This window comes from Malurus melanocephalus, unplaced genomic scaffold (genome assembly GCF_030028575.1).
Source record: "Malurus melanocephalus ecotype Western Australia unplaced genomic scaffold, MMel_1.1 scaffold_64, whole genome shotgun sequence".
Lineage (NCBI taxonomy): Eukaryota > Metazoa > Chordata > Aves > Passeriformes > Maluridae > Malurus > Malurus melanocephalus.
Genome location: NW_026623296.1, coordinates 1,358,834 through 1,370,367, shown reverse-complemented (window position 1 = coordinate 1,370,367; position 11,534 = coordinate 1,358,834). Strand labels below are relative to the sequence as shown.

Below are 11,534 nucleotides of genomic sequence, written 5' to 3'. Positions count from 1 at the left end.
GAGCATCACCAGGCCCTGCTGAGCACTGAAGCACAGCGATAGTGCCGTGATGCTACTGCAGTCCTTGGGGAGAGCAGGAGCTCTCAGCTCCCCTGAGCCTCTGTGCCTTCCCCAAACAGCTGCTCAGGCTGCCCAGGAACAGCTCTGRGTATGGAGATGGTGGGACCACCAGCTGATAAAGCCGCCCTTGGGTGCCCCAGGTCAGAGCTCACTGCAACAGCCACCTTCTCTCTCCTCCTTTCATGCAGCTGGTGCCCAGTGCAACTCTGAGCACAGCAGAGCAGCATTCAGGAACACAAGATCACTGCACCAGCTCCTCTGCAGGGCTGTTCACACTCTCAAATGGTACTACAAAGCAAAARGCCAAATGGTGCCCATTTTCAAAGAGCAAGTCCCTGAAGATCCCACCTGAGAACCAAGAACACTCGTCCCAGACTGGGGCAAGACACCACTGCAGGCACAGATGAGGGGAATTTTGCCTTATGGACATCTTTGCACCCCAGCACAACTCTTACAAGCACCTTCATTAGAGAGGCTAAGTGAGGGATAATTATGACTCCTCCACAAARGAGGATTGCTTTGGAAAGACAGCAATTACTGCCTGCTCAGAGGGATCTCTGCCAGAAAGCAGRAGGCTGCTGTAAAGGTAGTGTGGCTAATTCCTTGGCAAATAAGAAAAAACCCCTCCCCAGCTYTGAAAATGTCCAGCAGCAGCACCAGGCTCTTTCCAGCCAACCCTGGTTCGTTTTCAGGGGTAGCTCCAGCATCTCTGAGATCCTCCTAACAGGCAGATCCATTTTACAGATTTTTACATTACTTGACACACTTGRAAAACACCAAGTCCTTCCTGGCCCACAGCACCTTCAGGGCTAACAGCTCCTACTACACAGCTTTGTACAGTATCAAAAGTTGCATTAGTTGGGAACCAAATTATCACTTGCAGAGTAGTTTTGCAATTAGATTGAAACTGTAAATTGTGCAACAAGCTAAATTAAAAAACAAGTTTGTGATACAGACAATCTTAATTCAGCTCCTGCCTTACTCACCTTATTCCTCAGTAACCTCTTTCTACACAGATTCCAGCTCCTTTTGCTGTACCACAAATGACTTCACATTCCCCAAAAATGAAGCACTCCTAAGAACTAACGTATGTTTGTCGTCACTTTTAATACCCACCTTTGCCTGAAGCTTCTTCACCAACACACAACACTCTGAGAAGCCTTTTGGGTATCAGAGTCTATACCATCCTTCAACTTCTTGCCCTCCTGCAACATTTCCAGACTCCTTCCCTTCATCCAACWATCTCTGCCCCAAAAATCACCACTCTTACTTTGAGCAGGTTGCCATATTTCATGCTGTGACCTCAACTACAGAAGTTTGGACAACTACCTTTTAGATGGAGCTGAAAACCATCTAATTTCTGAGCACATCTAACTTGCTTCCTGGTAAAGCTGTTCCACTTTATACAAGCAATTATTTTTTGGAGCAAAGTGAGAACCATCCAATGCAAATACTCTCTCCTTTGTGTTAGACCAAATCACTCCTGCCCCTACTAGGCTCAAACAATACCAGGCAAAATGGAGGAGCTTCTGCAAATAAAGACACCTCACAAAGCTCATGGTTTATTGCTTTGGGCACTCCCAAGCATGGTGGGCACTTTCAATCCTGTGTCTTGAGTCACAGTCAGGACTGGAACTCCAAACTTTTATGTGCTGAGTGGATAAAGCTGGGGMAGGGGGATGTCATAGTACCTGCTCTTCCTCATTTCTGTAAGAGCACACCTGCCTTGGGCACGTCATCCGAGGAAGGTTTAGCAACAACTCCCCTGCACCCGACACCCAGATCTTTGAGGGACAGCGTTCAGCATCACCAGCAGCCTCTTGCAGCCTTCCCTGGCTGACTTCTGCATTCCCAAACTCCACAGGCCAGTGTYCACCAGCCTGCTCTGAGGCCACCCCAGGTTCTTTAAGGAACCCAGACACCCACCTCATAGGGTTTTTTTTAAATTCCACTAGGCAACAGAACACATAAAAATGTGATGACGCAAGGCTAACCCCAAAGTTCCCCTAATGAACATAGCCCCAAGTGTCCAACAGGATGTGACAGGTGGAGGGGCAGGCGAGCCCAGCCGAGGATGAGGTCACCAAATGAGCAGTTTGCACAGCACACTACTAATCTTAAATTCCAAACTCATTATGCACAAGCCTAACAAACAAAGGAGCAGCTTAGCAGATTTACAATGTACCTTCTCCAAGGGTGGAATAATTATTTATCTGATAGCAACCTTCATGATACAACAGCAGTAAATAAATAAATGATTCCAGCAACTCTTGTGAACCATGCCTGTGGCTTGACCAGACAGACTGACAGCTGGAATGTGCCTTGAGCTGGCTGAGCTTGGGCAGAATTGTAAATGTTTACTACAAATAAAATAAAGTTTGCTAGACTGAGCAGAAACCCAAACACAGTGGTTAATGGCATCCCAGGGGACACACTGCAAGAGACCCACACCCTCTTGAACGCCTTCCAGCTTCCAATGAACAGCCCCTAACAGGTTTTTTTTTTTCCCTTTGCTTTTCTCTAAGATCATTCCCTGCTGCATGCGTACACATGTCACTACCATTTTAATTTCATTTTCTCAGGCCGAAATGGTTACTTATCCAGGCTGAAGTTCACCAACATTATAGAAAAGGTTTGTATTCCTAATTTGGCTTTACAGCTGCATATTACCATGCAGCRACACATCCAGAAAAAGCATTTCCAAAGTCATACTTTATACAAGCTCTCTCCTTTATTTTAAGAATCCTGAAAGGAAATAGTACATRTGCACAAAACATGCTCAGCTAGGCTCTCCCACTCAGGTCTCTCAATGATCCTTTTCCATTTCTATGGCATCATTCCGACCTCCCAGTCTGAAGCTCCAGAACCACATGTTCCCCTTGCCCATWTTCACAATTTCTCACCATCTCACAGCTTCAAAAGTTCACTCCCATCTTCTCACCCTCAAATAGTACCTCCGGCCCAAGTTTTCTAGCTGGCTGCTTCTCCTCCAGAAAGGATCACAGTAGTTGCTGTTTCCTTCATGTGTTTATATATTACAACATGATGGCTGGCAGCAAGATCAGTAACAACCACTGACTGCTCCTGTCTCCATCCTACAAAGCATCCTTCACTTGGGACATTCCAGTTCTTCCCACTTCTTGTTACTCTTCTCTGACCTCCAGACCACAATGCCCCTGCCCTGTTTGTTTCCCCTATTCCTGCAGCAGTTTGTGTTGTCATGTATTTGCAAAGAAAACAGAGTGTCTCAGCATTCGGGTTACAAGCATGTTTTAACAATATACTGTTATCATCTTGCTGCTTTAAACACATCAAAATTGGCAAAATTCCAGCACCTGAATATCTCAGAGATTATCACCATCTTTCCAGGAACCCAGAATACCAATATTCATCTGCATTTTCTCAGAATTCACCCAAAATAAATTCTTCAATGTAACAGTAGGCCAAACCAGGCACATAATCCTTGCACAAAAGATAAAGATTGCCTCTGTAGGGTTTGAACAGACACAAACATCCTTCCAACTCTCCAAAACTTCAGTGCTCTCTTCACAAGCAACCTCACAGGGTGGTCTGAGAAGAACAGACCCCCAACACTCTCCCCCAGGCCACACCAGCCCAAACTGCAGGTTCAGGTGGGTTTATRCCCATTTTGTGCCAGAGGAGAAGCACAAAGGAAGGTGCAACGTACCTGTGAAGCTAGATCAGCTTCTTTGGGGGAGCAGTTAAGGAGGATAAATCCAGGTCTTCCCAGAGGTGGCAGCTGCAGCATTGTCCCCAGTGCAGCTGTTTCTCTGAGCTGTAATATCCCTATGAAATACCAACTGCAGGACTGGGCTCCAGCCACCTGACACCGCACCTGAGATGCTCTAGAGTAAGAGAAAAAGGACCTGAGAAAAYGGCACTTTTCTGTTCTTTATGCTCATTTATACAAGGAACCCAGAATTCATAAACTCCACATCTGCAAATGTATGTCTGCCTGCATTGTAAAGGAATAATCTTCATGGGAACTGATTTAAAAAAAAAACTTGTTTACGGTTAGAGGCAGCTAATTACAACATTAAAATACTAGCCCAAACCCCACATTACACTTGCATTCTGTTTTACATAGCAGTATACGTAACAATCATCACAGCAAGCAGCTCTGTTGGCTCATGCTGGAAGAAGTAATTATATATCACAGCAACACAATTTTGCCCTTCAACCTGCCAGTCCAGTCCATGCAGCAGCTGCGAGCAGCAGGTCAGGGTGGGGGGAGCCTACAGAGCGTTTCTACATAATCACTTACCAGAGAAGAAAAAAAAGCTAAAAACCACCAGCCCCTGGCTTGCATGCTTGGCAGAAAGCTGCTAACACAAACATTACAGCAGCCCTTGCAGCAGGGATGTTACCAGAAAAAATGAGCTCGATCCAAAGGCACTATTAGTGGTTGAAGTATTAGCTGGAAGTTGTAGTGTGAGCCTTCCTTAGTTTGTCACCATTTTTGTGCTGGTAAAGGTGATACCCACACTATCCTGGTTWCACCTGGATGCTACTATGACCACTCTGTAACACTTATTCTCAGGTGAAGCCCACAGACAACAGTGACCAAGGCCTGTGCAAGTCACAAGCTCAATTTCTGGGCAAAGATACTGAGAGAGAGCCTTTCAAAAAGCACCCCAAAACTGTTGATGCCCACTCAAACAAGGAGAGCCTTGGCTGGCGAGCCCCAAAAACTGCATTCTGCCTCAGATGGGCTGGAGAACAAGCTGACCTCTTCCAAGACTTTGGTTCCAGTGAATATTTAAATCTTGACACTCAAAGCAGCATCAGTGTTTTTTTTTTTTTTTACAGCTGTTGCAGATAAAGCAGTGGCATTGTTATGTTATGAATATGCAATAAAATGCATTTCCCTGTGCTGTTTTTTTCCCAGTATGAAATGAAGTGCAAAACTACACACAAGCCACTAGCTGTGCTGTTACTGTTTAACTAGAGATTATTAAAAATAAATCATCACAGTTCTAGTATAATACGATAGTGATGCAATGGGTTAACTGTCCAGCAAAATCTGCCATGCCATGCTGCTTAATCATGTTGTCTTTGTTCCAGCAAAAAAATTATATTAAAAGACAGTGAATTTTTCCAAGCAAAAACATTACAGCCTGTGTATTTCAAAAACTTTCTGAATCCAAAATAGAACGAGACAGACAATAATGGCCAAGAGCCTGACCAGCTTAATGGAAGTTGGACTCTCATTTTGTTCCCAACACTGAAACAGCAGATTGTTCACAGAAGACAATTAACAGCCAACACAAAATTTCAATTTTTTTTTTTCAGCAGAAAAGTAAACAGAAATTTACTACTCYTATTTAATTTTCAAAGTCTTAAAGCATGTTGCTTTAAAAAGCAAACGTCAAAACAGGAGGACCACATCATTAAGCATCGGAACAGGTTTCTCCTGTACCCTCACTTTTAAGCAGCTGTACTGATTTCTTCCCAATCAACTTTTAATCAGAGAACATCATTAAGAGGCAGAATTTGTTTGCAAAATAGCACATCTGCAAATCTCTTCTGCTCTTGCTTCCCAGTTTTCTTCTAGATCTAGACCAGACCATACAGCAGGWATTACTCATGCTGCCTACCACCACGCTGCAAAAGACCTCTGATACATTGCCCYAAGTGCCAAATAAAAACATACACAGGACACAAGAGCCTCTGCAACAACTTSTTAATGACAACTGGTGGGTTCACAGCAGCACCAAAAATTCTAGACCAGAAGCTTGTGAAATGACCTCCACTACATGCAGAAAAATGAGCAGTACCAGGGGCAGCCCAGCTCTCCATCAGCTCAGGCTGGCTGCACAGSCTTATTTTCAGCCATGTAAGAGACAAAATGTATTGATTCAAATTATCACCTGGAATCTATAAATCTACAGCAGCCAGCTGGGGAAGTTTCCTGCTCACCAAAAAAAGTACAGATTTATTTCAAGCAGAATGCATATTGTGTGTACTTACACACAACTAACGCAGCCAGCAGCCTGATAAATAAAAAGCAAACACATGTGCTTGCTAAAAGATGCACAGTCAGTGCAGCCAGCTCGGCCTTAAAATATCTGTGCCCTCTCTGATCAGCTTGGCAGCCACACAAAACCCTCCCGAGGAAAGCAGGCCAGGGAAGCAAAAAGGTGACGCTCAATAGTTCGTATCAAAGCAAATGCTGAACTGAATTTCATGGGCTATTTCTGTTTCCTTGCTAAATAACAAAGGCCTACTGCAAATAACAGAGCAAGAGTTTTGCAGGAGAGAAAAGGTCACCCAGGATCTCTCACCACTCTGCTACAGACAGGGAGCAGGACCAGCTCCCTGTGTAAAGAAATATACGGAAATACCACTTATTGCCTCCACATGTTTATACAATAGACACTCCAACTGCAGCCTTTCCTTTTAAGACTGCTTTCAAAAATTAAAAAGAAGTACAAAAATATGTGGTGAGGGTTTCCTTCCCAGTGCAGCRAATTTGAGGTGCAGAAAAAAAACATGGAATTATTGACTCACTCACAAAAATGTTACCGGAGAGATTTCAGAGACATACTTTTGGCTTAGCTCTACTCCCACTGACGTCGGTTCAGACTTTTACCACTGATTTCAGGCASTGCTGGCCTACGTAGCACTTCCAGCGCAGCTATTATTACCTTTTAGTTTAAAATATGTAATGTTCCTCTGTAACAGACGGAAAAATATTTCAGGAACTTTTTAAATCTGTTCCTCCAAGATACATTTTTATTTTTTTTTTTAATCACACTGAGACACGGTTCCTGGATGCAAGAACATGTGACCTGTTCTAAATAAAGGATATTTTCCACTTCTTGCACAACTGGAACAGATATAAGCAGTAGCTTGAACCAACTGCATTGCAGAACCCAACCAGAATATAAAACACTTGAATAAGATCCATAAATAGCAGTAATATGAAAAGACTACCTCCAATAAGGCACAAACTCAATGCTAAGCCTAATGTAATCAAGTTCAAATTCAATCACGCTGCAAAGTTCATTTACAAAATTAAATTTGATCATCTGCAGGCTAAGGCACTAGGGCACTTCAAAAGAGTCCTCTTTGGCTCCAGAGTAAGCACACATTTAAAAAAATGKGCGTCTATTTGGCAAAATTAATATTTCCTCAACAATCATCGTATATTAAAAGGGAAGCTTTAACTAATCAAGACTTCAGTGTAAAGCATCAAGTAAGAGGAAAAAAACAAAAAGGGAYGCTTTACAGAGAATCTGAACTGGACAGAGAGGAGGCAGCAGCTGATATAACATTGACAGTTTGCACCAAAAAAAAAGGCCTTTGGACAGCAGGAATGACGAGAATTTTATAAAGACATCACTGCTTTTATAAYGACAAACTCTACATTTCAATGCTGTTGCTCAGAAAACAAAAATAAACTTCCCAAGAAACTATCATGCAAATTAAATGCATTTCCTAATATTTTCTTCCACTAAAAATACTTCAGTAACTGCATCATTCAGGTGCTTTTCAACCAGACTGAAAATATAGGCAACAGAAAAGGCCACAAATAGCAGTAATTCATCTGCAGGTTTTATTAAGAGCAGGCAGTAAATTACAACAGCTGACAATAATTTGCTGGTGCTTGATCACACAGGCCATCCAAATGGACACACATTGCTGAAAAAAAAAAGTACAGAGAAAATCAATTTAATCTAGAAAATTTTGCTGCATTTGCCACACCTGGCCTGGTTCAGATTGTCCAGTGCACTGGCAGGCTGCACAGTCTTTACCTCCAGATATCAGCTTGACATCCAAAACMCTGCCAAATGATTTAAAGAATCCACATTAGGGATGTAACTCAAGCCTCCTGCACCCTGCTGACTGCGTGCAGACATGTCAGGATCTGTGTTTACTTTTGGCAATAAAACTCCATCGATTTCACTGTACACTGCTTGTACCAGGAAACAAATCTTATTTGCTTGTTCATTACACAAACACATACATATTTAAATGTATGTACTTGTAGATTAAAACTATTATCCTTTGTGACTATGGCAGGAGAGGAATAAAATATGAATATGAGGGGGAAAAAATAGATCTCATTGTCTTACTGGGTAGTGTTAAAACCCAGTTTCCTCCCACAGCAAAGAGTGACTCTGGAGAAACCAAAGCAATAGAAACATCGTATCAGTTTTCACAGACATTCAACCATGGCAAATTCCASAGATCCCATGAATGTAGGTATTACTTTGACCAAGGAACTAACTTCCCATGAGGCGGGAGGGTTTGGGAAGTGTGGGTTTGACTGATCTGTCTCAGCCCCATGTATTCTCTCCACCCCCTGTGATTAAAGCTTTTGCTGGGCTTACATTTTAACTTGGCCTCTAGCATTCAATTGTGGCTTGGCCTAAGTTAGTACAGTATTTACTGCAAAAAGCTTTTATTATTGGACCCCTTGCGGCTTTGGATTGCAGACTTGAATTATGAAATAGGGATGGAGTAACTGCAARGGCTCACTGGAGAGGAGAAATCTTTAACTGGATGTCACATACTGGAAAACAAGAAATCTGTAAGGAAGCAAACAGGAGAGATTCACTGAGAGGACAGCAGTACCAGCAGGGCCGAATCAAACTGGTAAACAAAACTGTTTCTTCTTGGCTCAGAGCACTGACAWTTTTACCTATTTCTGAGCGGGATGGAATTTTCTCTGTACTCACAATCTCAGCTGCTATGAGTAAGCCAAGGATGCTTCTCAACTCTTATGGTTAAAAAGATCAGAGAAAGCCTCGAATGTTGCTAGGAAATCAGCAGTTCTCACCAGGGAAAAGAGCAGATTGCTGTTTAGACTCAGCTCCTCACATCAGCTCTGCTCTGCCTGCTCCCCAGGCACTTTCCAGAGCCGGGCTGCGGAGAGGGTAAGAAAGCAATTCCCATGGCCACAGTCCCACAACTACACCACGCTGACCTGCTGCTGTTCCACTCACTGCTGTGCAATTACTCCTGATTTACATCCACAGGAGAAAGCAGCAGGGTGATGCTGATACCCTCGATAATCATCAGCCAGACTGGTTCCAGGCCTAAGCAAAGCTGAAGGACTACAGAAGCCCTCTGAGATACAATCATGAAACAAACAGGTTTGTGAGCAACTTCTGCCTCTGTTATCGTCAAGTTTTATCAGCCTGGCTCCGGGGACAGGTTTATATGGACCTGGCAGGGCCCCTGACTCCTTTGCATCTTCATCTCCCACAATACCAGGAAGACAACTGAGACTCTCCCTCGAGGTACGAGCTGTACGTGAGCTGGGCAGGCTCCACACTAAGGTTAACATGTCAGTTCACTATCTGCCAGAAAAACCATGGATTGTTATTCCACCCTCGGGGCTCCCTCTTCTCACACACATGGGTACATGTACAGGGACACGAGGCAGGCTGGGGCAAGCTGGTCACTCCYGCAAAAAGCTCTCCTGGAAAAATCAGGACCATCAGGTCTGAGACAACACCAGAATGCCTGGATGACAGACAGAGGGGTCCCTTTAAACCCAGAAGCTGGACAGTGCTGTCTCTGCAGGAGTATCAAGTAAGGATGTACTGGGGAAATTCACTCCAGGGGAAATTTGAAGTGACAACATTCAGAAAACATTAAAATACTCCAGTGCTTCATTACAGAATTCATTCACTTCTCCCTGAGAGAAGGGAACAACACAAGGATGCATTTGGGTCCCAAAGCATCAAGTCACAGGAATTAAAAGCAGTTGCAACATCTGAGCAAGGTCAAACGCAGACCTGCCACCTAAGCTCCAGTGCARACCTGCTATCCATGCTCACACCAGGAAAGCACAGACAAACTGCTGACTACAAACAGGGCAACCACAAAGGGACAACTCCTGCACACCAGTTAGGACACTCAGCTGGTACAAACAGGGCTCCTGGACCACAGCACAGCAGTCATGAATGCTGCACTCCACTGGCAACACAAGCACTAAGCCTGAAGCCCTGTGAGTCTCCCAGCTGCCTCCATCACAGCTGGAACCCATCAGAGCTGGTGAACCCCATCTGCTCTGCACATTAGTCTGGCTCTCAGATAATTACCTGGGAAATGGCAATTTCGCTGCATAAACCTTGGGGAGCAAAGCAGTTCTGGCACTTTGGTCAGATGGCCTGTCAGGCTTCACATCACCACAACTACCTGCACCATTTCTGAGCTGTACCAAGGGCTCACAGAGAGGCAAGGATGCCGTGAAGACAGGCCACAGCAGGTRGTCCCACATCTCTCAGCCCCTGAAACTGACAGCAACAGAATTTTTAACACCTTTTCCTACAATCCTTCAGTCATTCAGAGGATGATCAGAAAGTAATCTAATTAGTTTGAAGTATGTCTGACAGGCGGTGCAATCTAAACTCATTCTAGCACTTTTTAGTATTTACATTCTCATTCATTTTCTGYTGCACACAGATGCACGAAGAGCAGTGTTCAAAACTAAAACACAAATACAGAGACAGGCTAACAGCAGACTCGATTACAAACACAATACACCTGCAGCAATGACCTTATATTCAGCAGAGTGCTGCTTAGGTGAGTATTGAGGTGAAATGGAGGGTTCTTTGAATGAATAAACAGAAGGAGAAACGTGCCATCGCTGACAAGGTGGATGCTCACGGCGCGGGAGAGCACCGACTTTCTTTTTCCAGCAGCAGGACGGACAACGGGTCGCTAACAGCCCGCAAGGCAGGGAAACACACAYAGCCCGCCTTATTTCCCTTTACAGAGCATATCTACGCGACGCAGCCGCTCCAGATAAGCAAACAGAGTCTATTTCAGGGAAAAAACACTCTAGGAAGAAAGTGACCTACCTAGCAAAAGTTTCCAATCCCCAAGCAACTGCAAGTAACAAACCTGCTCTCAGACTCGGGGAAAAGCCCAAAAAACACACAAACAAAAAAAAAAATAACCGAAAGCCAATTAATCAAGAACAACCTTAGCTGCTACAAGACCTTGCACCCCCTCCGCAGCTCCGCGCTGACCCCGCCGGGAGGGTCTCGGYCGCGGGCAGCAGCGCTCACCGGGGCAGGTGCGGCCCCGGCCTCGGCCCCGCTCCCGGCGGGGGCTGCCCCGGTGACAGCCGGGCCCGCACGGCCAACAATGCCCTTTACATAACGCGGGCCCGGCCCGCCCTCCGCCAACAACGCCGCTATTATGGCAGGGAGCGCTCGGCGGCCGCCCCGCTGCGCAGCAGCGGCCGTGGGGATGCTCCGCGCCCGCGCCCGCCGGAGACCCGCGCCCCGCGCCCCACCTGCTCTTGAGGGGCTGGCTCTTCAGCTCGTAGTACGTCTTGGGCTCCTCGTGGAACTCCTCGCCCACCTCGAAGTCCGGCACGATCCCCGACTCCGCCTGCATCGTCGCCGCGGCCGCTGCGAGAGGGAGAGACGGGAGGTTACGGCTGCGGCGCCGAGCGAGCCCCGCCGCGCCGCCCGCCCCGCTCCGCTCCG

The 11,534-nt window shown here is 45.3% G+C and overlaps 1 protein-coding gene across 6 annotated transcripts in view; it reads right to left on the bottom strand.

Moving 5' to 3' along the window:
- MITF (melanocyte inducing transcription factor) overlaps positions 1 to 11,534 on the bottom strand; it is a 107,149-nt gene that overhangs the window by 84,453 nt on the left and 11,162 nt on the right. For 4 of the 6 annotated variants that reach the window (XM_057366378.1, XM_057366380.1, XM_057366383.1 and 1 more), the window contains exon 1: positions 11,339 to 11,528. In XM_057366378.1, coding sequence (XP_057222361.1) covers positions 11,339 to 11,442 — 104 coding nt within the window. In that variant the 5' untranslated portion in view covers positions 11,443 to 11,528. Of the gene's footprint in view, positions 1 to 3,748; positions 4,060 to 11,338; positions 11,529 to 11,534 lie in introns of those variants that run through there. The other 2 variants (XM_057366379.1, XM_057366385.1) reach the window with 2 other exon arrangements.